Here is a 25,317-nt window from a genome sequence, read left to right as displayed (position 1 = left end):
CTGGGGAATATGGGGCCACTGTGTATACACACTAAGTTCTCAATTTCCCTAGCATAACCATTCTTGGATTTATAATTTCCATAGATAGGAACCGATCTAACTTGAGCCACAGAAATATATGGGATACCATATAACTAAAGTGTTTGTAGTGATTGCAACAGTTAATTTATTTAAAAGCATAAAATTTGCAATGTGTGTTTTTTTACGGATAAAACAAGTTAAAATAGGTGTTCCTTTCAAATATATACTAAGTATTACGTCAAAAGTGACTGGATATCACTTCTAACATATCAAAATGTAACTATGTAGTAGCCATTGATAAGCTAGCCAAAGAAAAAGTCTTAAAAATTAAGTCTGTATTTACTCCTTCATTTCTCCATTAATTTAGTAAGTAGTTATTTAATACAAACTATATTTAAAACACTGAGATAAGGAGAACAATGAATAGGACATGCATAGTCCTTATTCTCAGTAGGTTTTTATTTGAAACAGAGAGACATTAAACACTAATACCAGGTATTATTTAATTATATTGTAAAAACTGCATCCCAATAAAACTTCAAGGTCATCAAAGACTAGAGAATTAGAGTGCTGGCAAAACTGTTACGTGGTGAGGGAAAACTTGCAGGAACCTGAGACTTAGTAAAATTAAGGAAGAAGAGTTTGTGAAGAATGTTCTAGTCAAACAGAAGAGCTAAGCCTTGAGATAGGAAGAAAGAGTGGTAGAACTGTAGAGCTAAAGGACATAAAAATGGGAGTCTAGAGTGCTGATCATGGCACACAGGCCTATAGTCATCGCATTTAATAAATCTCCCCTCACTTCTGAAGACGTAAACACATAAACAGTAAATTAAGCCACGTGACTGTTGGAATTATCCAGGATAGTATGAAGAAAACTGGGTCAAGGACAAAACTTTGAGAATGTCCTAAAAGTTAATGTTTAGGTAAATAAGGTTGAACCCAACAAAGGGGGCTGAGCAAGAATGAGTAGTCAGAGTGGTAGTAGGGATGCTGGGCCAAGGAAAAGGAGTGGCTAGACACATCACATGCTGCTGAGGGGTAAAGCAGGGTAAATAAAGTCTGACATGCTACTGGCCAGATTGAAGTTTTCAAATTGGGATTGATGTTGTGTAGAGAACAAAGGGAAATGAGCCTAGAAAGCTGGTGGGTACGGAGAAAGCAAGGGGTCAGTGGAGCTTGGCTGGGCTATAGATAATAAAGGATAGGAGATGAGGTGAGAGAGAAAGACACTTGGTGATTTTGGAGGTGGAAAAGGTTGTCATAACAGGTTTCAGGTGTGATTCTTGGAATGAAAGTCTAAGGTAGAGAAATGAAAAGTTCATTTATAATGAGATCCAGTCAAGGTGCTGAAAAGAATGTCTGTGAAGATGTGAACACCAACCAGGCAACGGGGCTGGCAGGGCAAATAATAACCCAGTCTTTTTGTGAAAGATGGATTGTGACTAGAGATTAATAGATGGGTGATTCCAACAAGAGAGGAGATGAAGCATAGCTAGCGGGCAGGGATATCAAAGCCGCAGGGATTAGCAAGGAGGTAAAGATGAAACAGACAGTACTATGGGCCAGAATAGCACCAACCTGAGGGTATCTAGGGTGTGGGAGACTAAGCAGCCATCTCTGTTTGCGGGAGAAGTGCTATCCTCAATAGAGAATGGGATTTTAGTCAAGGTAGGGAGGTAGAGACAATGTTCTAAGAGGAAGCTGAATATGTAGTGAAAAATGCACACTATGGAGCAGAGTTCTCAGCAAGGTGGAGGACTCTGAGAGCCAAGGAAGAGAGAGAGGAAAAGGAAGGGATTGATGCTTAATGGATGGCAGTTGAGCACTGAAGAATGGAGTACTGTAGGGAAGGTCAATACCTGTCAATGGCTTGGAGAGCCAGGGTGCTGGAGGGAGGTACTGATGATAAGTAAACAAGATTGAGAGACTATGGCAGGGTCAGTAGCTTAAGAAACATCTACCTTCCTGTTCCCTAGTCCTAATGTGAAGGACTAGGGAATAGGAGCCTGGCTATAAAAAGTAAAGTGAAGGAGAGGTTGGAAAACTTGGCATGGCTTGACTAGATAGAAGAGAGCCCAGTGTGGGGAGTGCCTCTAGCAAAATGTGGTTCTTAGTGAAACCCTAATGTGTTTATAAAATGCCCAATCTTCACTGAGGTGGACACCTGACGGGATGAGCACTGGGTGTTTTTCTGTATGTTGGTAAATTGAACACCAATAAAAATTAATTTAAAAAAAATGCCCAATCTTCCAGGGGTTTGCCAAGATGCACCGGGGATGTTACTTGACCCATTATGATCAAACCATCAGCCTAGATCTGCTCAGCCTTTCACGTTATAGATTTCAGGTTTAAGAGCTTTGTTCAAATTCTGTGTTTCTTCTTTGAAATCTGGGATATATTATCCTACACATAATTTTCATGACCTTATATTTCCCCTCAATGTTTTAATATTATCAATTGGATTTGATATGAAAAAGCAAGAAGCTACATTTCTTCTTTAATCCAGTTTATTGCTCAGTCCTGAAAAACTATGATTTAGTAGTCATCTAATAATTTGAAATAATAATACATTTTCCAAATGCATCTAATATCAAAATCAGGGAAGTACTTAAATGCTGGTTGAATCTGCTTTTTTTTTTCAAAGATATGTGTTAAGACAAACTATGTGTCAGGCCTGATAATAAATTTAAAAATTCATACTGAGTGATGGACTTACATTTTTGTGGGCTGTGGATGAGTCACATGTAAACAGGAGTCGTGGTTTGTTTTGTTTAATATTAACATTCTAACTCTGATCTTTTCAGTTGCCCTCTATAGTATCTATCACCTGGATCCCATCTTTTGATATTAAAGAAGGAATTTGAGAATTATCTACAAATGACTTACCACACTCTATATTAATTCTACACTTAAACAATTTAAGAAATTATGTTTGGAAAGGGAGGTAGGCAGTGGTTGGGGTGACTGGGTGATGGACTTGGAGGGATAAGCACTGTGTGTTATGCTATATGTTGGCAAATTGAACTCCAATAAAAAAAAATTACAAAAAAAAAGAAATTACGTTTGAACAATTTGAAATCTGAGACTATGTTATATTTAGATTTGCATTCTCACACATACCCAGTATCTGGGATTCTATAGATAAATGGCTGTTGGAGATATCATTTATCTAGTCACACAATGCTGCATACTCACCAGAAAAACTTAATGCATATAGCTAAAAACACATTTACCTAGTTCATGAAGGCTGTGGGGTTCAGCTGACTTGACTTAGTTTCAACTCATGTAGTCTGGGTTCACCCAGATGTCTGGGTTTCTATTGACTCTTGGTTATCTCAGCCCTGATGACTAGGGTAACCTGACTTTACTGTCTGTCCTGCTCAACCTCCAGGAGGTTGGTCTAGGCATGTCTACGTGGTGTAGTGAAAGGACAGAAATGACCAAAGTCAATTGTACAATTATCTTTCAAGTCTCTGTGTCGCATATGCCAATATCCTGTTGATCCCAAAGAAGTCACATGGATGAGTCAAAAGTCAGAGTAGGAGGGCATGGCAAGATTACATGGGAAGGACATAGACACAGAGAGAGATGAAGAATGGGAGCCATCAGGTCAACCATTGCACCACATTGAATGGATAAATGAACAAATGGATTGTAGAGTGGCGTGAAGAGCACCGGGCTAAGAGTCAGGAGACATATCCCTGAGGCTCGGCACCATTCATTGTGTTTATTTGGGCCAATTATTTAATTATCATAGACCACAATTTCCTTACTGGCCCTTTATAAGCTTTAAAAGCCTTTGATTCAAGCTTTCAGTGAAGCTTTTAATAAATTTAATGCTATACACAGTCTGTAGGAGGAACTTAAGGAAAACTGTTAATCATCCTATCCTTTAGTGAACCAAAATGGTTGACTGGGTAACTTTGACTCTATGAACCTTTGAATTTTATGCATCCATATTAAACTAAAAACAACAACAACAACAACAACAACAACAACAAAGCTAGCCTGAATTTGAATAGAAGCAAAGTGCTGAAAGTTCAACTTTTTATTTAGGTCTTTAGTTTTTGCTCCTATCTGATGATCCTTTTGAAGCATACAATGTTAGCCTAACATCAAATACTATGACATCTCTTATATGGGAGACGTGTTTTAGGGTCCATTGATGTTGTGCCTTAATAATTCATTGTTAGGATGAATTATTATTCTTAAATTGACTAGAAGAGCTTTGTCAAGTTTGCATAATGCTGATAAAAATGTAGGTTAATTTCAAGTAGATGTTATGATTTGTTTCATATAAAAGCTACAGAGAATGCAAAAATGAAACCTGCTCTTCATTATATGATATATAATTATGTGATATATAATGAAATGCTGGATCATTCAACTGTAATAATAAATCTGAGTGAAAATGTTTTAAATGAAAAATATGTTTCACAAGAATAAAATGATATGCACAAACGGAATTTGAAGCGGATTTTCTGAGACTGAGATGACTTATTCTAGTCACTTGGGTGAATTTCTCAAAAATCCCACCCCTAGATTACCAAAATGTATTGATGAAAATGTAATCTGTAACTCCCCTTGACATAAAGAATATTCTGATTCAGATACACAAACCATAACTTGCCATATGATAAATGTTTATCCTTGTCCTATCTTTGGGAAGCATTTGTTTTTGACTGATAATTTACTCGTGAAATCATTCACTCTGGCCTGTCCTGTATCATTTCAGAGTCTCCATGTAGACATATCCAAGAAACTGCACTCAAATCAAGCTGGCCTGGATTCAAAAGCACCAGGTGGTTGTCAAAGTGATTTGCCCAATCTGGAGAAAGAGAGAAGCAAGAGTGGGGCAACTCAACTAGCAGCCACCAATGTACCCACAGGTCGGTGAAGCCACATAATACTGGTTTTAACTGCCTACGTGCCACAGGCCTAATTTACAGATTCTTACTTCCGCTTTGCTTGGAACATAAGGCTCCGTCAAAGTGATTGCCTCAAAAAAAAAATAAAAAAAAAAGTGATTGCCTCAGCTGCAAATCTCATTGGAATGTAGTTCTGGGGGCTCCTGGATGGCTCAGTCAGTTAAGCAGCTGACTCTTGATTTTGGATCAGGTCATGATATTGGGGTGCTAAAGATCGAGCCCTGTGTGGGGCTCCACACTCAGTGGGGAGTCTGCTTCAGGATTATTTCTCCTTCTCCACCGCCTCCCTGCTCTGCTACTCTCTCTCTCTCTCCTTCTCTCAAATAAATAAAAATAAATCTTAAAAAAAAATAAATGTAGTGTCTTAACTACAGTGAAATGATAAACACAATAATGATAGGTCCATTCACTTTTCCTTCTTATTAGAGTTTTCTCTTCATTTATGGTTTTCATGGCCAGGAAGTATTTACTATTGCTTGTATTATCAAGAGAATAATATTTTTTACATTTTTGCTAGAATTAACAAGAAGGATTAATGTCTTGAGAAGAGGTTACAGTAACTGAGATGTCTTTAATTTAAAGATGTATCAGATAAGTAACCTAATGTACCTTTGAATTATGAGAGTTTTGTTTCTAGAGATGATGATCTGATATTTTTCATCTCTACTAAAAGCAAAACAAGAACAAATGGGCTTGTGGAGAGGTTGATAGACTAACTTCCATATTGTAGAAATCTGGGATGAGTTAGCAAGGGAAATGAGAATTTTCTTTCTTGGCAATATTTTAGACACACCAAAGCAGCACAATTTCTATTACACTTTATCTTTGAAACTTTACATTTCATTTGTAGGAAAATGGAAACTGTAATTATTCTTAAGCATATGGTTTGTTCCTTTCCCTTCCTTATTTGGTTTTGTAGCTAGCACTCTTTTTTTTTTTCCTCCAAGGGCATGTAAAAGTCAAAATACTAGATATAAAGCCTCTGAAGTGTTTCTGCTCAAACTCTGTCTGTACAATCTGGGTTCTTTCATGTAGTTAGCTTACTGGCTTTTGACACTCCTATAAAAATATCCCATAGAGCTTTTCTTACTGCCTTTTCATTGACTCTTGCTGAGTGATAAAAATGAAATTCTGCAAAGGGCTTTGAAAACCATGCATATTGCAATTCCTGCAAATTTCAAATACTAATCAAGCGTGACTATAAAGAAACAACTACTGCACTAAATATTGCTACAGCGAGTTGAATTTCAAGCCATTATTAATTCATGGAAAACTTTTTTTTCCTCCTTAAGATTATGGGATCCGAAAAAGTACCAGATAACAAAATTCCTGAGATCAAAGTTTTTGTTTCGATCATAGGAAAAACAACAACAACCACCTTATCTGATCTACTCCTGCGTGTGCATCTTCCTGGGATGGTACGGGACATCCCCAGCTCTGTACCCTGAATGAATAGTGCAGAGTATATTACAGACCAGGGCAGCACCTGCTTGGATGTGTTGCCTGTAAGTGATAGCTTAAGAAAAAGGAGACTTGGAATTACAGTAGTGTTTTTTTTTTTTTTTAAGATTTTATTTATTTATTATTTATTTATTTATTTATTTATTATTTGAAAGAACAAGAGAGAAAAAAAGAACACAAGCAGGGCATGCAGCCAAAGGAGATGGAGAAGCAGGCTCCCTGCCGAGCGAGGAAGCGGGGCTCCAGGCTGGGGCTGGATCCCAGGACTCTGGGATCATGACCTGAGCCAAAGGCAGATGCTTAAGTGACTAAGCCACTCAGGCGCCCCTAGAAGTAGTGGCCTTAAGCAAGTAAGACTCCTAAATTTATTAAGGAAGAGTTCAGGTGAATTTCAACATGCATTTATTGAGAAATTGTTTAGTATGCTCGTCTGGGAAATATCTTCATTAGCTTCTCATTTGTAATTACAATCAATCACAGAATCTGTCTTCCCTATGAATTAGAGTGTGTAACAATTCCATACGTAAAAATGCAAAAGTTAGGTGTCACAAGAATATAATTCTTCAGACTTCATTTTTATCTTGTGCAATAGATGCCTCTTTATTTGAAAAAAATAAAAAACTCATTGGATCTCTAGTTAACATTTACCATGTAGCGTAGCTAGCTCACCTCTGAATAGCCCATGGCACCCATGGAACTCAGGAGGGGGCAATTTTCTGAACTTTCCTGTCTGTGAGTGCTTAGACATAAGTCAGTCATTTCCTACATTCTCTTTGGGTAAGAATGGTAGTTTTAGAGTCTGTGTAGTAAGTCACAGACAAAAACAAAAACAAAAATCTTATTAAGACAGGGTGCTCCACTGCATCTTTTTTATCCAGTCTGAGACTCCTAACTCTGGAAAATGAACAAGGGATGGTGGAAGGGGAGGTGGGTGAGGGGTGGGGTGACTGGGTGACAGGCACTGAAGGGGGGCACTTGGTGGGATGATATGCTATATGTTGGCAAATTGAACTCCAATAAAAAAAAAAGACTGGGGTGCTGCTTCTCCAGGTTTGCTCCTTCTGGGCACCCAGATCTTATTCTTCCGGTTAGATGAAGTAGAACCAATTCAAACATGTGTCTAATAATCACACCAAGGGAATTCTTTATTTTGGAATTGAACGTAAATAACTAGAAGATTCGCCGTGAACGGCTGAATGCACCCCATGTGATGAGAGTTTGCTCTTCTGCGGCAGGAGCCGTAACCTGTACCCCTGGGTCGGGGCTTCAGGCCCGACTCCTCTTCTCTGAGCAGCTAATGAAAATACTTCACCCAGTCTCCTGCTCGACCTTCTTCTGCGGGTCCTCGATCTCGCTCTGGTCACTTGGCAGCTTGGCAAAGCCCACGTCTTATTTTAGGAGCTTTGTTATTAGGTCTGTACATTGTTTTGTCCATAAATTACTAAAAGAACAGTCCCCTGAAAGCAGGTTGATTAAGTGGTTAACCTTTGGAGTCTGAACTCCAACCACTGGGTTTAAATCGTGACTCCCACCTGTTTCACGAGCCATTTGCTGATGTCTCCGTCTCTTTCTTTCTGAGATTGGCTCGATCATAGTGCCAGACCATAGGCTATTTTGAGGACTGCATTAGATGAAATAGGTTAAAGTTGGTACAGGACATAATAAACTCCAATTGAACCATAGCCATTTTAACTAACTTCTGCATCTCCAGGGGTTGATTGCCAAGAAAAACTTTGCTTCCAGACAGCACCTTCTGCAAAGTGCTGACCATGACCACCTGCTGTGCTCCTACAGTTTCTGGGTTTCTACTTGCTTCCACTTGTTTTCCCTTTGAAAACTGTATCTTCCTGGGAACTTCATGGCCCCTGAAAATGCCATGGTCATGGAAGTCAATTGGAAACCTTCTTTGGAGACGAGTCACTGACTCCTCTGAGTCCAAGAAATAGTGCAATTTTGCAGAGGCCTGGAAGCCCTGGCCTCCCCTAGATGGACACCTTCGCCATCTTACCTCAGCTGCGGCAGCTCAAGGAAGAGCACAGGCCTTCACTGTTTATTCAGTTTAAGCTCTATTTTTAGTAGACAACACGTGTTAAGTGCAAATGTTTGTTTTCAGTTGTTTCATGTCTAGTTCCCTGGGTGGACTTCCATGTGGAACATTTACTGGGAAGTGACCTCAGGAACAGCACAGAAAGCTGAGGAACAAAAGCAGGTCTAGGCAGAGGGGAAAGTTGAATCATAATACAGTCACAACAGAGACCTTAGCTGATGCCACCGGAAGCCCTGGAGCTGGTGTGGCTCTTGAGAGCTGTCCTGTGCTGGGGGCCAGGGGCCAGGGGCCAGGCCTTTGTAGCACCTGCATGGGTCAGGCATTGGGTACTGTGGCTCCTGAGGAGGCAGAACCGGGGGTGAGGTGGCTTCCTTCAACTGAGAGCAAAGCCATTTGGGATCCGGAGATGGTCGGTCAGTTTTGAAGAGGCTCTGGCTATTGCGTAGGGCACTCATTAATTGCAGAGATTGCTTCTGGTGGTCTGACTGGCTAAACTGGGGTTTCCTCATCATGTGTCTCTTCTCAGCCAGAAAGGACAATCTTGTAAATATGCCTATTTGGTTTTGCCCTACATGACTGTTGTCTACCGAGCAAATTTTATAGCCTCCTGAAGAAAGTTATCTAATGGGATTTCCTTTCTTTGGACGTTTCAGCTATGTCCTTCTAAGTCTTCCTCCATCTTTAGATTAAATTCATACCATGACTCTTCCTCCATAAATTCAACCTGTCGAGTAGTGAGAAGAGCCCAAGGCCAGAAAACAAAAAGCAGGTACCCTAAGGTCTAGACCCAGCTCACCACACTGAGAGGTCTCGCCCTTCACAGGCCACTTCATTTTCCTAAGTTATGCTTTCCTCACCAAAATAGGAAGTCTACCAAGTAATCTTTGTGCCCTGTCAGTTCTGAAAGCATGAGAGTCTGGCCTCTTCTGATAACATCAAGCAATGAAACTGCTGATCATCTTTAAGCAAGACTCACATAGAAGTGATTGACCGCACGTAGGAACCTACATATTGCACTAAATTCAACAAGGGAGAGAAAACAAGCTCCATGGAAAAACTCATCACTGAGGTCAAAGTAGGAGCTACAAATGAAGAACGGATCTATAGGGAAATCAAGAAATTTTTAAGATTTTATTTATTTATTTGAAAGAGTGTGAGCCGGGAGAGGGGCCGAGGGAGAGGAAGAGGAAGGTAATCTGAGGCAGATTCAGTGCTCAGAGCAGAGCCCCACTTGGGGCTCCATCCCATGACCCTGAGATCACGACCTGAGCCAAAGTCATGAGTCGGATGCTTAACTGACTGAGCCACTCAGATGTCCCAAGGAATTTTTATACCGAGTTTTCTTTTAAGCTTAATATTTAATCTAAACTTCAGATTTTCCTTATATTATTATTATGAGAAATAGAACATGGGGAGGTTCTCTATCAGAACTACTTAGAGAATTAGACAACATTGGTGCTCTGTCTTAAAGACCTTGACTGGCGAATGACAGGATGCACGCCATCAAGAGACACGTCCTTCACGTATCATAGAACATGTTCCTGTTCCTCAATTTTAATAAAGGAACACTCCAATAATTCAGCATTCTTGTAAGTTGTATGTAATTCCAGGCACAACAATGACTTTTACTCCGAAGCCTGGAGAACAGGTTGTATATAAAATACTGGGTCATTCCAACCTGGTCATCAGAAAATCTGGACTATCATTCATCCTCCCATTTAACACCAGGGAGGTTTTTCATTAAAACAAACAAAACAACGACTCTGACAGAAGTTCTTTCCCATTTCCAGGGAATACTATCTCAGTTTGGAAGTACTGACAGCCTAAAGTGAAATGTTCTAAGATCGCTCTTCATTTTATAGCAACCTATTTCCCTCTTCTCGGAAGGTTTAAATGTTTAAGAACATGCTGGAAGGAGAACCCACAGTCCTTTCATTCTTTCAACAGTTTCGAAATATCAGGCAGTTGTGTGAGGGCTGACAGCCTTGCCCCTCTTCTTCCCTGGAGATTAATTTATTTCCTGCAGTGCTTGCTCTTCACGGAAAATCTGACTCGTCAGCCTTCGCCAATGGGAGATCTCATCAGCAGAATGTTAATTATAAAAGCAAAATCATATACCATGTTGAAAAGGAAAAGCAGTTCTCCAGGCAAAGCAACCTGTTTCTTCTCTTGTCTCCTCACTCCTTCTCCCCTCGGCCTGTGGCTGGACTGGGGCACCAAGGCCAGGGGAAGCCTCCTGCAGGACGGGGAGGCGCAGAGGGAAGCAGGCAGGCTTTGCACCCAGGCAGACCCAGGCCTGAACTCTTATTTCAAAGAGTGTCACATTTTCCTGTGATTTTGTTTCTTTATCTGTAAAATGAGAATTAAAATACCTGCCTCACATGAAATTGTGTAATGAGACTGGCACAGAGCAGACACTAAAAACGTTATTATTACAGAGTCAATCAACAGCTTTTGTTCAGCACCGTATTGATGGCAGTGGCATCATATTAACCGCTTCTCATATGGGCTTACTGAGGAATCTGTTAGAAATTTGAAGAAATATGTTTTCCAGCAGTTAGGAGTCAGGAGTGTTAAACCAAGATGGTTTATTGAGGTAGCCTGTTTGAAGTCCTAGCTTACTCTCCATTTCTTTTTCCTGCTCCCTCTACTCATATAGTTTTCATAATGTTCACTAACACTTGAAAACTTATCATTTTTTTCACCAAATTTCTTTTTTTTAAGGTTTTATTTATTTATTCATGAGAGACACACAGAGAGAGGCAGAGACACAGGCAGCGGGAGAAGCGGGCTCCCTGCAGGGAGCCTGATGCGGGGCTCGATCCCGGAACCCGCCCCCCTAGAACTTGACACTGCATTTGGGTTCTATTTTCAAAAAATATTTTCTCTGAAATAAAAACTATCAATTTCTATTTGATTCAGTCTCAGAAATAAAATTTGGATGAATCAAACCTTAAGACAAAGAAGAGGGATGCCTGGGTGGTTCAGGCGTTGAGCACCTGCCTTTGGCTCAGGGCGTGACCCCGGAGTCCCAGGATCAAGTCACTCATTGCGCTCCCTGCAGGGAGCCTGCTTCTCCCTCTGCCTGTGTCTCTGCCCCTCTCTCTTTCTGCATCTCTCATGAATAAATAAATAAATAAAATCTTTTAAAAATATATAAAAGACAAAGAAGATAATAAAGTGCCAGTAAGTAGCGATGAAGTTGAGAAATACTAAGTGAAAAATCAAAGTCAAATTTTTAAGCCTAGAATGATCACGATTTTTGTACTATGATTATGATTAAGAGATCTGTTCAAGTAAATTAATTTTTTCTTGTTTCCCCCATGTTTTTTATGATTTGAGTGTGAGACAACAGAGAGAGAGAGCAATCAAAGCATCAGATGATCGAATTTAAAAAAGATATGTTATGGTGCAAACTCATATAATAACTCAGACCTAAACCACAGGGTTGCTTACAAGCAGAGGTGAGCTGCGTGCGTGGTGTGCAGCTTACAATAGATGGCTTTCTTTCTTTCTTTCTTTCTTTCTTTCTTTCTTCTTCTTTCTTTTCTTTCTTTCTTTCTTTCTTTCTTTCTTCTTTTCTTTCTTTCTTTCTTTCTTTCTTCTTTCTTTTCTTTCTTTCTTTCTTCTTTCTTTTCTTTCTTTCTTTCTTTCTTTCTTTCTTTCTTTCTTTCTTTCTTTCTTCTTTCTTTCTTCTTTCTCCTTTTTTTGAGCTTTTTTTTATTGGTGCTCAATTTGCCAACATATAGCATAACCCCCAGTGCTCATCCCATCAAGTGCCCCTCTCCGTGCCCGTCACCCAGTCACCCCCATCCCCCCCACCTCCCCTTCCACCACCCCTTGTTCGTTTCCCAGAGCCAGGAGTCTCTCATGTTCTGTCTCCCTCTCTGATATTTCCCACTCATTTTCTCTCCTTTCCCCTTTATTCCCTTTCACTATTTTTTATATTCCCCAAATGAATGAGACCATATGATGTTTGTCCTTCTCCCGATTGACTTATTTCACTCAGCATCATACCCTCCAGTTCCATCCACGTCGAAGCAAATGATGGGTGGTTTTCTTTCATAGGACAAAATAATACTGTTCTCCTGACCGAGGACAGTATGTTAACTTGTGTAGAACAGAGAACTGCATCTGTACGGTAACCTCTGCCTCTGACTGTTACGGAATCGTGCACAGATCATGGATTGATCCCTTTTAATGGTAAATGCAATTTTAAACTCAAGTTTACTTCTAAATAATAAGCTTTGGAGTCTTTCCCTAATTCCCTATTTACCCTCATAAATAACCTTCAATCTTATCATTTTAAGCTTCCTTTCTCCTTTCTCCTAATCTTTGTTCTGGTTGGCAGGTGAGAATCTTGCTTGTATCCGTTATTCCAAACCAATTCTGGTTCTCATTTTTTTTAAAGAAACCTGTCTTTATTCTGACCAATGAACAAAGCAAAGGAAAAAGGAACAGATGACAATAACTTTCAAAACTCATTGCAGTGATTCTTTAACTTCTTGTATATAAAAAAAGTCACTTCATGAGTGTGTTAAAAATACATTTTCTTGGAATCTGCTCTCTAGAGCAAATGGGCAAACTGGCAACAAGAGAGTCTGTCCCCATTGCTTTTCACGTCCACGAGCTGAGAATATTTTTTTTCATTTTTTAAAATTTGAAAAAAAAGAAAACAATCTTTTCTGACACATGAAAATTACATGAAATTCAAACTTCAAGGTCCTATAAAGTTGACTTGCAACAAAAGCCACACTCATTTATTTAATGTTACCTATGATGGCTCTCATATTGTCTAAGCAGAGTGGAGTGGTTTTGACAGAGACTATATGCAAAGCCTAAAATAGGGCTCTTTCAAATAGGGCTCTTATCATCGGGCTCTTTAGAATAAAAATCTTCTAACCTCTGCTCTAAACAGTCTGATTTGGTAGCTCTCAGATGGAAACTAGGAATCAACTTTGACATGTTTTTTTGCAAGACTATGAGGCAGTTTGCAGGAACTATGAACAACTTTCTCTTCCCACTCATCACACTGTCACACCCGCTCTATCAGCAAATCTTATTGGTTTTATCCTCAAGCAATATCTAGAACATGCCTTTTTTTTTTTTTTTTTTACCATGTTTACTGTTGTCAACCTAATCCAAGTCATCATCGTTTCTTGTTTGGATTCTTGTACTGGCTTCCTGTCCGGTCAGTCTGCTTCTGCCCTTGCTTCATACCGTTCATTCTCAACACAACAGCCAAGGAGAATGTGTGAAAACCTTAGCTCATGTAACTCCTTTCCTCCAAACCCTCCAATGATCTCTCTACTCCTCATCCTTTCTCACCACCCAGCTACGTTGGCTTCCAGCTGTTTTTCCTACACTCCCCACGCACTCTATCCTCAACACCTACACAGACTGTGTTCTCCAAGTGGTGTATCTTCCCCTGGAGAGTGACGTGACTTCCAGCTTCATCTTCTGTAGGTCTTTCCTTAGCCACCACCTTCTTAGTGATACCCTCTGTTGAGACTTCATTTAAAATTGTAACCTTCCTGTTTGGGGCTACCTGTCTCCCTTATGCCTTCCAACATGCTGTACACTTTGCTTCTTTACTTTGATTAGGGGTCACCTTTCCCACCTGAAGGCACCATGGAGGCAGGGATTTCTATCAGGTTGCTCTATCATTAGATTCTAAAAGAGTGCCTGGCTGGTGGTAGGTTCTTGATAAATATTTCTTTACCAAAGAAATGAGCACCAGACTCCCAGTTTGTACTTGACAGATAATACATGACAACTATCAAGCATTTCTTGTGTGTAGAAACAGTTGCCAGGAGTAGGAATATAAGACCCGCCTCTGGAAAGGGGTGCAATGTGATGAGAGGAAGAATAAAGCAGCTATTGCAATCTCTCCAATGACTTAATTACAAAAGGCCTTAAGGGAAGGAGAGGAGAGGATGGGTACAGATGTGAGAGTGGGTACATGAGTGAAAATCCAGTTGAAAATGTACAGAAGAGATTCCAGGAAACTGCATTTCACAATCAAGCTGTTCCCTGCCAGAAGTGGATATGCTCACTGCAGGTTCTACTGTTCATCAACCGGTTGGGGAGTTTGAAGAGACTGGATCCCCAAGTTCAGGAAAGGGAAAGTGAGTGGGGTGTGACTAGTGGTGGTTCAAATTCACTCTTTAGGAAGCATCAGTATTAGAAGGGAATGTAAAGCAATTTTAGATAGACTTGAACTGGATTCCTATAAAGTAAGAGGAAATGGAAGTTTTCCTCTCATCTTTATCTTCTCATTCAAAAAACTCATCCTATTTTACGTATGTAAAGCTTTATTTTGTGGATTGAATAGTAAGCTATTTTTACAAGGATGTCGATTTTAACCACGAAAAGATACTTTTTAGAGAGAAAAACAAAACCAAACTGCATTGTTTATCTGTTCTCCTGCGGATGGAGTGTTTGACTAGGTCTCCAAGGGGTGTGTGAGATGCTATGCCCCTCAGTTAATTTGATCATTTGAGTAAATGTGAATTCAGAAGCAATCAGTGAACATTCAGTTCAATGTAAGAAACATCACCTCCATATTAAGTTTGTGACATTTCCAAAAGGAATGGTTGATGAATGCCAAAAGAGTTGAAGCTTTTAAAGCATTTTCAATTTTAAAATCTAAATTATTGTCAGAAAAATCAGTTCCTACACATTTTGAGATTCTTAAAGGTAACACCACAAAGAACTCAATTCCTATTCAATGTGAAATCCACTCTGTCAACTCCAACCGGCCACAAGAACACAGGTGTTATTTGGGGTCTTCTTATACCGGCTGGAAAATTGGGCCAGATCAGGCAAGGAAAGGCAACTTCTAAGGTCCCTTCCAAAAATATGATTATTTAAATCCTATTATTTTATACTGAGATAATCTGATTATTCTAATGCCCTCACCTCCCATTTTCCTGCTTAACTATGTCCTACCTTAAATCAGTTTATTGACAAGGGAGAGTGAGACTAATAACTGTCAAGATGACAGATTGAACTTTCAGACTACAGGCTTATAATAGTTTTATGTGAACATGAGATGACAGTAACAGGTAATATTTCTGTAGCAGTTTCCATTGTACAAAGCACTTGCAGGGCCATTATTTCGTTTGATATTTCCTCAACTCTGTGATTCAGTTATTACTATCACAACTCATTTCATGATAGAGAAGTGGAACTGAGATGTTCCTCCAGACATACGGTCTGGAAGTCTTAGAATCAAGAATCAGACCCAGTTCTTCAGAGTCCCTTTCTCTCTACTACAATATCTCGATGTCATTTGCCCTCACCCCTTTCTCCCCCCACGGAAAACGATCCTGTGAGGGAGAAATAATGTTGTTAGCCCTTTCTACAGATAAAGTCACAAAGATGGTAGGTGATAGAAGTGGGAATTAAATCTGGGCGTACTGCCTAAAAAGTCTGTGTTCTTTCATCTATAATGTATATTCGACAGTGGGTGATCTTTTTGTTGTTTGTGATGTGAGGAAGACCTAAAAATATAAAGGCAGCAGTTGGGGCTAAACGGATAATGAGAGAGGATGAAATCAAGAAAAGCACGGAATCCAGGCTTTCTCTCATTAGGCCACTGACTAGCCCACCCCACCCCACCCCACCCCGCATCTCCAACCCCCAGCCCCACTTGGCTCTAAGAGATGTTGATACAGGAATGAAAATTGAGACTTCCAGGGAAATTAACGCAATGTGTGGGGAAACCCCACGTCTTTCTGCTTCGACATCTCTTGTCTTCCTTCCCAGTTAGTCTGCAAGCTCCTCAGAGGTCACAACACTCTCTTTTGTCTTTGTATCTCACACATATAATAAAAATAGCTAACAGTTGGTAAGACAGTAAAGCTCTTTAGTGTTAAATGTAAAACTCTTTATATCTATTGGCTCACGTAATCCTCATCATGAGCCTGTAAAATAGGAAGTATTACCCCTTCTCTTCTCTTCTTTTTAAAGATGAGGAAATGGGGTGCATAAAGGTTAGGTAACTTCCTTAAGGTTACAGAGCTAGTATGTAGCAGAGAAGGAAGGAAAGGAGGGAGGGGAGGCTGCGTGGGAGAGGAAAAAGAGGAGAAAGGAGGGGAGTGGGAGGGATAGAAGAAAAAACAAAAGGAAGAAGAGAGAAAGGGAAGGAGGAAAAAAGGAAGGAAGAAAAGAAGGGGGAAAAAGAAGGAAGAAGGAAGGAAGGAAAGAAGGAAGAAGGAAGGAAGGAGGAAAGGAGGAAAAGAATGAAGGAAGGAAGTCATAGGCTAGTGAGAACTCAATGTCAAGAGCCTCCAAGTGTTCCTCTTCAGGCCACGTGGTAGCCATTCAGAGACCACGTATGGGGGAGCAAGAGAGGATGGCTTTTCTGCACCTCTTGACCATTATAGTGCATGCTGTCAGGAATTTTTCAGCAACCCCCCCGCACCCGCCATGCTTCCACAAAGCCAAATGGAAAGGAATGAGGTGTCCTGCTTGAACACAGAAGTCCTACTTGCAGTGCAGCTCGCTTTACTCGAGGCTTTGACATGAGGCTATTCTATGTTCAGGTCAAATCCGCACATGCTCATTAGAAGCTATAGGTCATTCTGCTTAGGCTCGAAACCTGTTGCTTTTCCTTTGGTTTAATTTATAGATATTCTTTTCCTCCTCTGCAGTCTTTACAACGCCAGCAGGTTTGGGCTCCTTTTTGCAGGCATTGCTCACAGCCGAGGTGTTGGGTCTGTGATCAGACACTTTGAGGGCACAATCAAGCTTCAGTCTCTTACTCGCTGTGTGATTGCTGGGCAAGTCTCTTCACTGCGAATTCAGTTGTTTACCTTTCACTGCCTGTGTTCTAGAGATTTTAGAAAGAGATACTAAAATGCAAAGAAAAACATTTTGTAAATTGAGAAAGACTTTACAGATTTAAGACAGTTATTTCTTAAATACCTGTCTTGAACATGAGAGACTTAACTCTGAGAAATGAACAAGGGGTGGTGGAAGGGGAGGTGGGTCGGGAGATGGGGTGACTGGGTGATGGCCCTGAGGGGGGCACTGGACGGGATGAGCACTGGCGGCTACACTATATGTTGGCAAATCAAACTCCAGTAAAAAAAAATATAAAAAAAAAAAGAAGAAGAAATACCTGTCTTATTCCTAAAGAATTTATATTTCTTCCTTGTTTTGTTTTGTTTTGTTTTTTTGTGTGTGTTTGCCTCCTCTTGTTTTGCCCCCAATTATTTTTCAAAAAACATACACGCATGCGAGTGTACTGTTAAACGGTGTTTGAAAGCACATGGTTTTCTTTCCTGCTATTTCCAATACACATTTCTGATGAACTCCTCTGTTTTTTCTTTACTTATAGAAATCTCCAAAAGCAAAAAACATCAAAAATAATGAGATGTGACTGAAGCCAGCTGGGCAGTGAACATAAATGTTGCAATGGAAAAGTAAGCTTCACCTTCAAGCTGAAAACAATTCCTCAACAGACCTCAGTAGAAACTGGCCACTGCAGAGGAGGGGAAAAACCAACCTTGAAAGTTTTAACAGATTATACTTAACAGAAAACTACGATATGGAATTCACATGGTCTGTTCCTTTGTGCCCAAATTTGTATATATATGTTTTTTTGTTACTTAGGACATATTTATTTAATGTGCATACTTCTTGTGGTTCTTGTTTCCCCTTCCAACCATGAAGCAATTGAACAGTAATTTTATATTTCAGTTCCTGAGTAAAAACCAGTTGGAAATAGGATAAAAGCTCACCAAATATTTTCAGTTTTTCAGAATTTGTTTTGCCGTTTTGCCAGAATTGTCATCATGCCTGCTAAAAATAACTTTAAAAAATAATTATATCTGAGAGTGATTTAAAATACCCCACTTTCTTATCGTATTTCCTTGGGGCTGTGAAAACGAGTTTGACTTCACATTTTCAGTTTGTCTGTAAATAAGTGTTTGAGGCTTAACAGCCAAAGGGACCCTGAGTCACAAGGATTTTCTAGAACTTTCTCCCCTGCATCCTAACAACCAGAGTTCATGAGGGAAATATCACCAAAGATCTGACAATATGCTGTAGTATTTTATGTACTGTATACCAGATAACCCTTTAGACCAATGCTTGTCAGGATTATGGGAAAATCATCTCATTTATGTATCACTATGTATTAAGTATGCAGGGACAATATTATTTTGCCTCTAGCAAAATGAAGAGAGAGAGGAGCTATCTTGTTAGTTACACAGGAATTTAATGGCAAGCTTTGGGCTTTGATCATAGGTCATATCTGTACAAAACACTGTTGGCTAATCTTCCATCTCATAATTTTATTAGATATAAAAGTTATTCATTGGTCTGGTACCAAAGAATTTCTAAAGAAAACAAATGATGAAACATCTTTCAACAGAAAAAAAAAAAAAAGCCTACAGTAAGAGATCTTTCTCAAAATGTTTATATTCTGACAGTTTACATCCTCTTACCTTTTTTTCTTTTTAGGCAGAAATGAATCCTGATTTCCAAAACCCTAAAGAGTGTTTAGTGACTTGATGCGATGCTATAGTTTGTTATTTACAACTTCAAAAATTTTCTGAGATGGTTTCACCTTTACTTCTCTTGCTGGCTTGTGCCTATAACGAGAATTTTTCAAAGCTTATGTCCTCACATTTAATTATTGAATTCCATAGAGAATCCTCTCCTGATTCAGCAATGTTGGCAAACTCCTGAAACTCACAGGCCAGTTTTCTATTTTTCAAACAACTGTGAATAATTAGTGGTTTTTATTTGTTACTTTTAGTAAGCCCAGTTCTTTGATTGGAAAATCAAGAGAATGCATGTCTTAGTTTGGTTGGAAACCCTCGGGGTCTTTCTCGTGGACATCATACATAAACACCCTAAACTTAATACAAATCCTTTTAGGTACTTTGCTTTCCAGCTCTCTTGCTATTGAAAGATGTTCATCAACTTCACTCATCTGTGGAAGATTTTTAGAAGGTTCAAAATAAATTTTCTAATTTTCACTTGTTTGTGTGTGTGTGTGTTTATTAATGTCCAACTATGGAATAATTCTCTTCTCATAAAAACTAAGTTAAAATTCTTGAACTGCAATTGAAATCAGTTCTTCACTATCAAGAAGAAGGCCACACGTGCTAAAGAAGCCAAGAGGAGAGAGATACTGTCCTCCTGCCCTTCGGCCACAAGCAGGGACCTGTAATACTGGACACAATGACCAAATTTCACAGAATGGTGAGGCTGTAGAGATAGCTGCCAAGATTCCCAATTATTAATGTTGCCTTCCTCCTAACTGAATCAGGCAAATAGTTTTGGAGGGGGATGGAAAGGAGTGAGAAATGGACAAAGGAAAGTATTCTTTTTTTGGAGATGTGTTCAGCTCTTATAATCAGGACTTTAATATACAAAGTGTATGTTTTAAGATCAAAGTCCACAATAATGACACTTCCGGATGTCTATCCAAAGGCTTAAGACACATGTACTTCTAAAAGTAAAGGGATATATAAAATTCATGGGAATATATCCTGATAGGCTGGAATACTAAAAACTGAATCTAATAGAATGAAAGTGTAAAAATATTTCCACAATTTTACCACTTGTACTGCTTCGATTTGTACTAACCCTTCCCCTATTCTCCCTGCCAATCAATCTACTCTTAATGAAGTAGCCATCACGATCTCATTAAAACACGTATTATGTCACGCCACATTGCTTCCCACTTCACTCAAGAGTAAAAGCCAAAATTCTTAAAATGATCTACGAAGTCCTACATTATTTATTGCTGTCACCTCTCTGGCCTCTTCTCTTCTCACTCATTGAGCTCGAGTCATGCTGGCCTCCCCACTGCTCATCAAACACGCCAGGATGGTCTTGCTTCAAGGTCTTTGCATTTTCTTTCTCTGGGAATGTTTTTTGCCCAGATATCCACACAGGTCACTCCCTCAGAGTGCGAATGCCCAACCAGAACACACTACCTCAAATCATAACCTCAACTCTACCTAGTTCTTCCTAACTCCTTCCACATTTTATTTTATTTTTCTCCTTAATAATTGATTCTACCTAACATACTATAAATCTTCAAATCCTGGAGGGGGGGCACTGGTTTATGCCAATACAGCTGGGATATGATTTGTTTTATGTGCTCTATATTGGTCAGAAGAAAGAGAAGAAGGGACTCAAAGGATTCATCTCAGCTCTTTCGACTAGACTAGCTCTTTCTCCACAGGCCAAGGGACCTCTGCTATGCTTCCAAGGGCCACTATATATGTCTGTTTTTATTATAAATTGAGAAATGAGGTAACGGCCACTGCTACTGTCTATGGAACCAGTAGACTTACCGTGAGATAAACTTGGCCCAAAAGGCTCTGTGTATTACTTGACCTACTTTATGAGAGGATCAATTCAAGCACTCTGTCCATGACTGTTACTGTTGTTTATTACATATTCTATCATTAGGGTTCTGAAGCCTCAAAAAGAATGGGAGTTAGCTACATACCCCATGGGTGACTGGAAACATACTTGTACTGAGGGGCAGTCGAGCCTCTTTGTCTTCTCTATTCTGATGTGACTGACACTCTTATCACCTTTTTGTCATTTTTTAGAGCAATGCAATGATTGGGCACATGAGATGCTGCACTTGGATGTCTGAAGCTTCCAGGGTTATCTTCCCTGCATAGTGCTCCAATCTGCTTTCTTCCCTTTATTAAAGCTAAATGAGCTTAATGCTGGGTGAGCCTATTGTGTCTAGCATATTTGATTGACAACCTGAACGTGAAACTCATTTTAGGGGTATTTTCCTTGCAAGAGGACAAAGGAAACAAAAATATTTTTAAAATTAATAATTAAAAAAATAAAAATAAATAATTAATAATTTAAAAAAAGGCACAACCGAAGAGATCGTTGATGAGATGGTAAACCTTAAGTTCTCACTTAGCATCAAAGAAAGACAATAAAATATATAAATGAGATGTTAAAAGAGGTTGAGATGAGTTTAAGAAGACCTAGCATTTATCTAATTAAACCAGGAGAAATAAAGAGAGTCGTGCAAGGCTGAGCTGAAGCAATATTCAGAGATGATATGTGAGAATTTTCTAGAATTGATAAATGATTCTAATTTTCAGATTTTAAAAGTATAGCTTATCTCAAGAAAGATAAAAAAAAGTAATTTCCCAACACATCATATGATAGTGAAATTTGAGAAGATGAATACAAAGATAAGGCTAGGGCAATAATTGGGAAAACTCTAGACTTTTCTAAGGTCAAAACAGAAGCTAGAAGCTGGGGTTCTGGGGGGGGTTGATTTTCAAGAACTTTGAACCAAATGAAATAATTTTTAAAAAGAAGAATAAAGGCTTTCACAAATAACCAAAAAACAGGATTTGCAGTAACTTGGGCCGCCTGGGTGGCTCCGTGGTTGGGCATCTGCCTTTGGCTCAGGGCTTGATCCCTGCCTGGGGATGATTCCCTACATCCGGCTCCCCACAGGGAGCCTGCTTCTCCCTCCATCTGTGAATCTGCCTCTCTCCCTCTGTGTCTCTCGTTAATACATAAAATAAAATAAAATAAAATAAAATAAAATAAAATAAAATAAAATAAAATAAAATAAAATAAAATAAAATAAAAAATATAAAATAAAATAAAACAAAATAAAATCTTAAAAAAAAAAAAGGATTTGCCATAACTTGAATTCTCAGTACAAAGCTACATAAAGGATGTACTCCAAAAAGGAAAATACATCCAGAAATAAAGATCTAAGAATCAAGAAGGAATGGTATATTAAAAGAATTTACAGAATGAGAGAAGATTTTTGCCATATATACATCCAACACAAGAATTATATCCAGAACATATAAATAGCTCCTACAAACCATTAAGTAAAATGCAGACAACCTAATTTTAAGAGAAGAAAAGGACTTAAGCAGGCATTTCATATACAAGGATATCCAAACGGATAATGAGCATATGTAAATGTGCTCAAAATCACAGCAGTCTTTAGGGAAATGCAAATTAAAGCCACAATGACATATACCATTACAAACCCACCAGATGGCTAAAATGTAAAAAAATAATAAGTTTTGAAAAAAGTGTGGAGCAATCAGATCTCACACTTATTGCTGATGGGAGTTTAATCTGATACATTTATTTTGGCAAATCACAGAACCTCCTCAAACGAAGCCTAGCCTGACCTGTGACCCAGAATTTCCACTCTTAGGTGTAAACCCAGCAATACTGACACATTCGCTCACCAATGAGACCTGCACAGAGATGTTCGTACCAGCCTGGCTCATAATAGTTCCAAACTGGAAACGATCCATGCCCACGAGCTGTAGAGCAGACAAATTGTGGAAATTGAGGCAGCAACGATGATACCGCAACAGCATGAAGATATTGGAAAGCCATAATGCTGAATGGTAGAAGTCAGACACCAAAATGGCATAAGCTGGGGGCGCCTGGGGGGCTCAGTGGGTGAAGCATCTGACTCTTGATCTCGGCTCAGGTCATGACTTCAAGTTGGTGAGACCAGGCCCCGCACTGGGCTCTGCGCTGGGCACGGAACCTGCTTTAGACTCCCCCTCCTGTACCTCTGAAAAAAATACTATATGCTGTATGATTCCATTTATGTTCATTTTAAGAACAGACAATACCATTTTGTTAAATAGGAGGAAGTATGCAGCATTGGGGGTGAGAGTGACTGCGAGGGGTACAGGAGAACTTCTCGGGGGCACCAGAAAGGTTACAAATCTTCATCTATGGCCTGGGTACGTGGGCATACACATAGGCACAAGGTCATCCAGCTTTACATGAAGCAGTGGTGCATTTCACTCATGTGTGTGATCAAACAAGAACATGATGAGAATAAGTCTCAGAATAGTACTTACCCCCGGGGTAAAAGTTGAGGAGGGATTGGGATGGGAATCTAAGGGCCTTCAAATATATTGGTAATGTTCTATTTCTTATGCCTGTTGGTGGGTCTGTGGATGTTTTTTTATTCTTTATATGTATGTATATGGCATGTATATAATATCATATGTTATATGTCTATGTTTTTACATATATGAAATATTTCATGATGAATATAAGAAAACTGATGTAAGGAAAACACTGCTATTTGATTTGGCCAACAGAGGAAGTACACAGTCAGCAAACCTCCTTCCAAGTAGACATTAAAATTCCCCGTGAGCACTTTATTTAATCATATGTAACGTAAGGAGGCACATATGTTTGCTCCGCTTTTGCTCGACTACTGTGTGAGTAGGCATATACTTTTATCTTGCTGGAACGCGTTTTTCCCTTGGGATAATCTCATAAATATTTTCATGTATTCATCCCACATACTAATAAAAGATAAGAAACACATTCTCTTCAGCATGGTTCTTAAAATGCCCCCAAATCTTTTTGTTAAAAATAAATGCCTTCTACATTGTATGTCAAATTCTTATCTCATGCAGTATTCAAAAGCAAAAGCTGAACTCTTTAGTCAGTGTTATCAAGGTATTTAATAAATACAATATTTATGCCTTTTTGGACACCCTGATATTTAATTGATCTGATTTGATTTCCTTTTGTGTATCCTAAGGAAACCTCAAGCTTGGGTTGAATGCTTACATCGCATGTTAAGATAATGAAGGATTCTGATTTCTAAGTTAGAGGTTCATAGTGAAATAGTAGCAGAAATGTTTTAAGTGGTCATATCCTTGACTAGAGTAATTGGAGCTATTGGAGGAGAATGGCCGAATCATTTCTCATCTCTCATTACATGGAAACAATTGCCTGATGATAATTTCAGCTGGACTATCGGTTTTTACATCTAAAGTATAAAAAGGTAAAAAGTAGCCATATATTTTTTTCTCCTTTAGATTCTAGAAGTCTAAAATATTAATTCACTTACAAATATGTTTCCCTTAGGAGAGTGGGAATTAGACCATATATTTTGCTTTATGTTACTTGGTGATTTTTGTCATTGCAGTTTGTGTTTGAGTAATTGAATTATTTCATTTTGGTATGTGTATAGAAAGATATACTCAAAATACCACTATGTCCTATTCTCACAACAAAGTCATGGGGAAGGGAAATTTTTAACATAGGTTTATAGTCTTGGAATAACTTGATAACTCAGGACTGGTAACCCATAAAACATGGAAATTAGAGGTGAAGGTAGACTTCAAATAAATCTATATACCTAGGACTGTTAAAGTAGGGAATAAATAAAACCGCTAACCAGGTGCTTTCAAGTTCCCTATAGACACTAATACTGGGAGTTTAAGCACAGGAAATTGGAATTTGTGGGAAATCTGGGAAATTTTCCAAATCATAAGTTTTTCTTATATTTTAAAATGGCAATTTATATGCTTGAAAATAATAATGAATGTCTATAATAATAAATAGTGAATCATTTTGTGTGACCGAGTTTTAGTTTCAGAGGTTTTCAGTTCAACAATAAAGATATGATAATAAATACACAAGTTATTATTCTTAAGAGAAAATATATTGTGATAAAATGTAAAAATGATGTCTACCTGAAATAGATATTTAATTATTAGAAACAAAACTAAAGAAGGGAACATTAACAAAATAAATGTTAAATAAAAATCATCAAAAATTAAATGATAATAACACAATTATTTATTATTTAACTCTTAAACAATTCTTAAAATAAAATTTTACAACACACAAGGCAGTAATTGTCCTCATCCGTAATCTTGATCTTTGTTCTGAGACAAATTTTCCAGGCATAGAAAATGCTACATCGATGTTGGTTGAATTATTAAGATGAGTTGTTAGGGTACATTTTGCTTCCTATTGACTCCATTTGAACAGTGAAAATATTTTGTCTGCTGGATTTTGGTCTTGCCATTGATATTGCTTAGGCTGTAT

General features: G+C 38.8%; 1 protein-coding gene across 1 annotated transcript in view; it reads left to right on the top strand.

Moving 5' to 3' along the window:
- THEMIS (thymocyte selection associated) overlaps positions 1 to 19,413 on the top strand; it is a 188,717-nt gene extending 169,304 nt beyond the window's left edge. The window contains exons 5-6 of the mRNA XM_041744869.1: positions 4,757 to 4,910; positions 17,804 to 19,413. Coding sequence (XP_041600803.1) covers positions 4,757 to 4,910; positions 17,804 to 17,835 — 186 coding nt within the window. The 3' untranslated portion in view covers positions 17,836 to 19,413. The remainder of the gene's footprint in view (positions 1 to 4,756; positions 4,911 to 17,803) is intronic.
- The last annotated feature ends 5,904 nt before the right edge of the window (positions 19,414 to 25,317 follow it).

This window comes from Vulpes lagopus, chromosome 2 (genome assembly GCF_018345385.1).
Source record: "Vulpes lagopus strain Blue_001 chromosome 2, ASM1834538v1, whole genome shotgun sequence".
Classification (NCBI taxonomy): domain Eukaryota; kingdom Metazoa; phylum Chordata; class Mammalia; order Carnivora; family Canidae; genus Vulpes; species Vulpes lagopus.
This window is presented reverse-complemented; position numbering and strand designations above follow the sequence as displayed.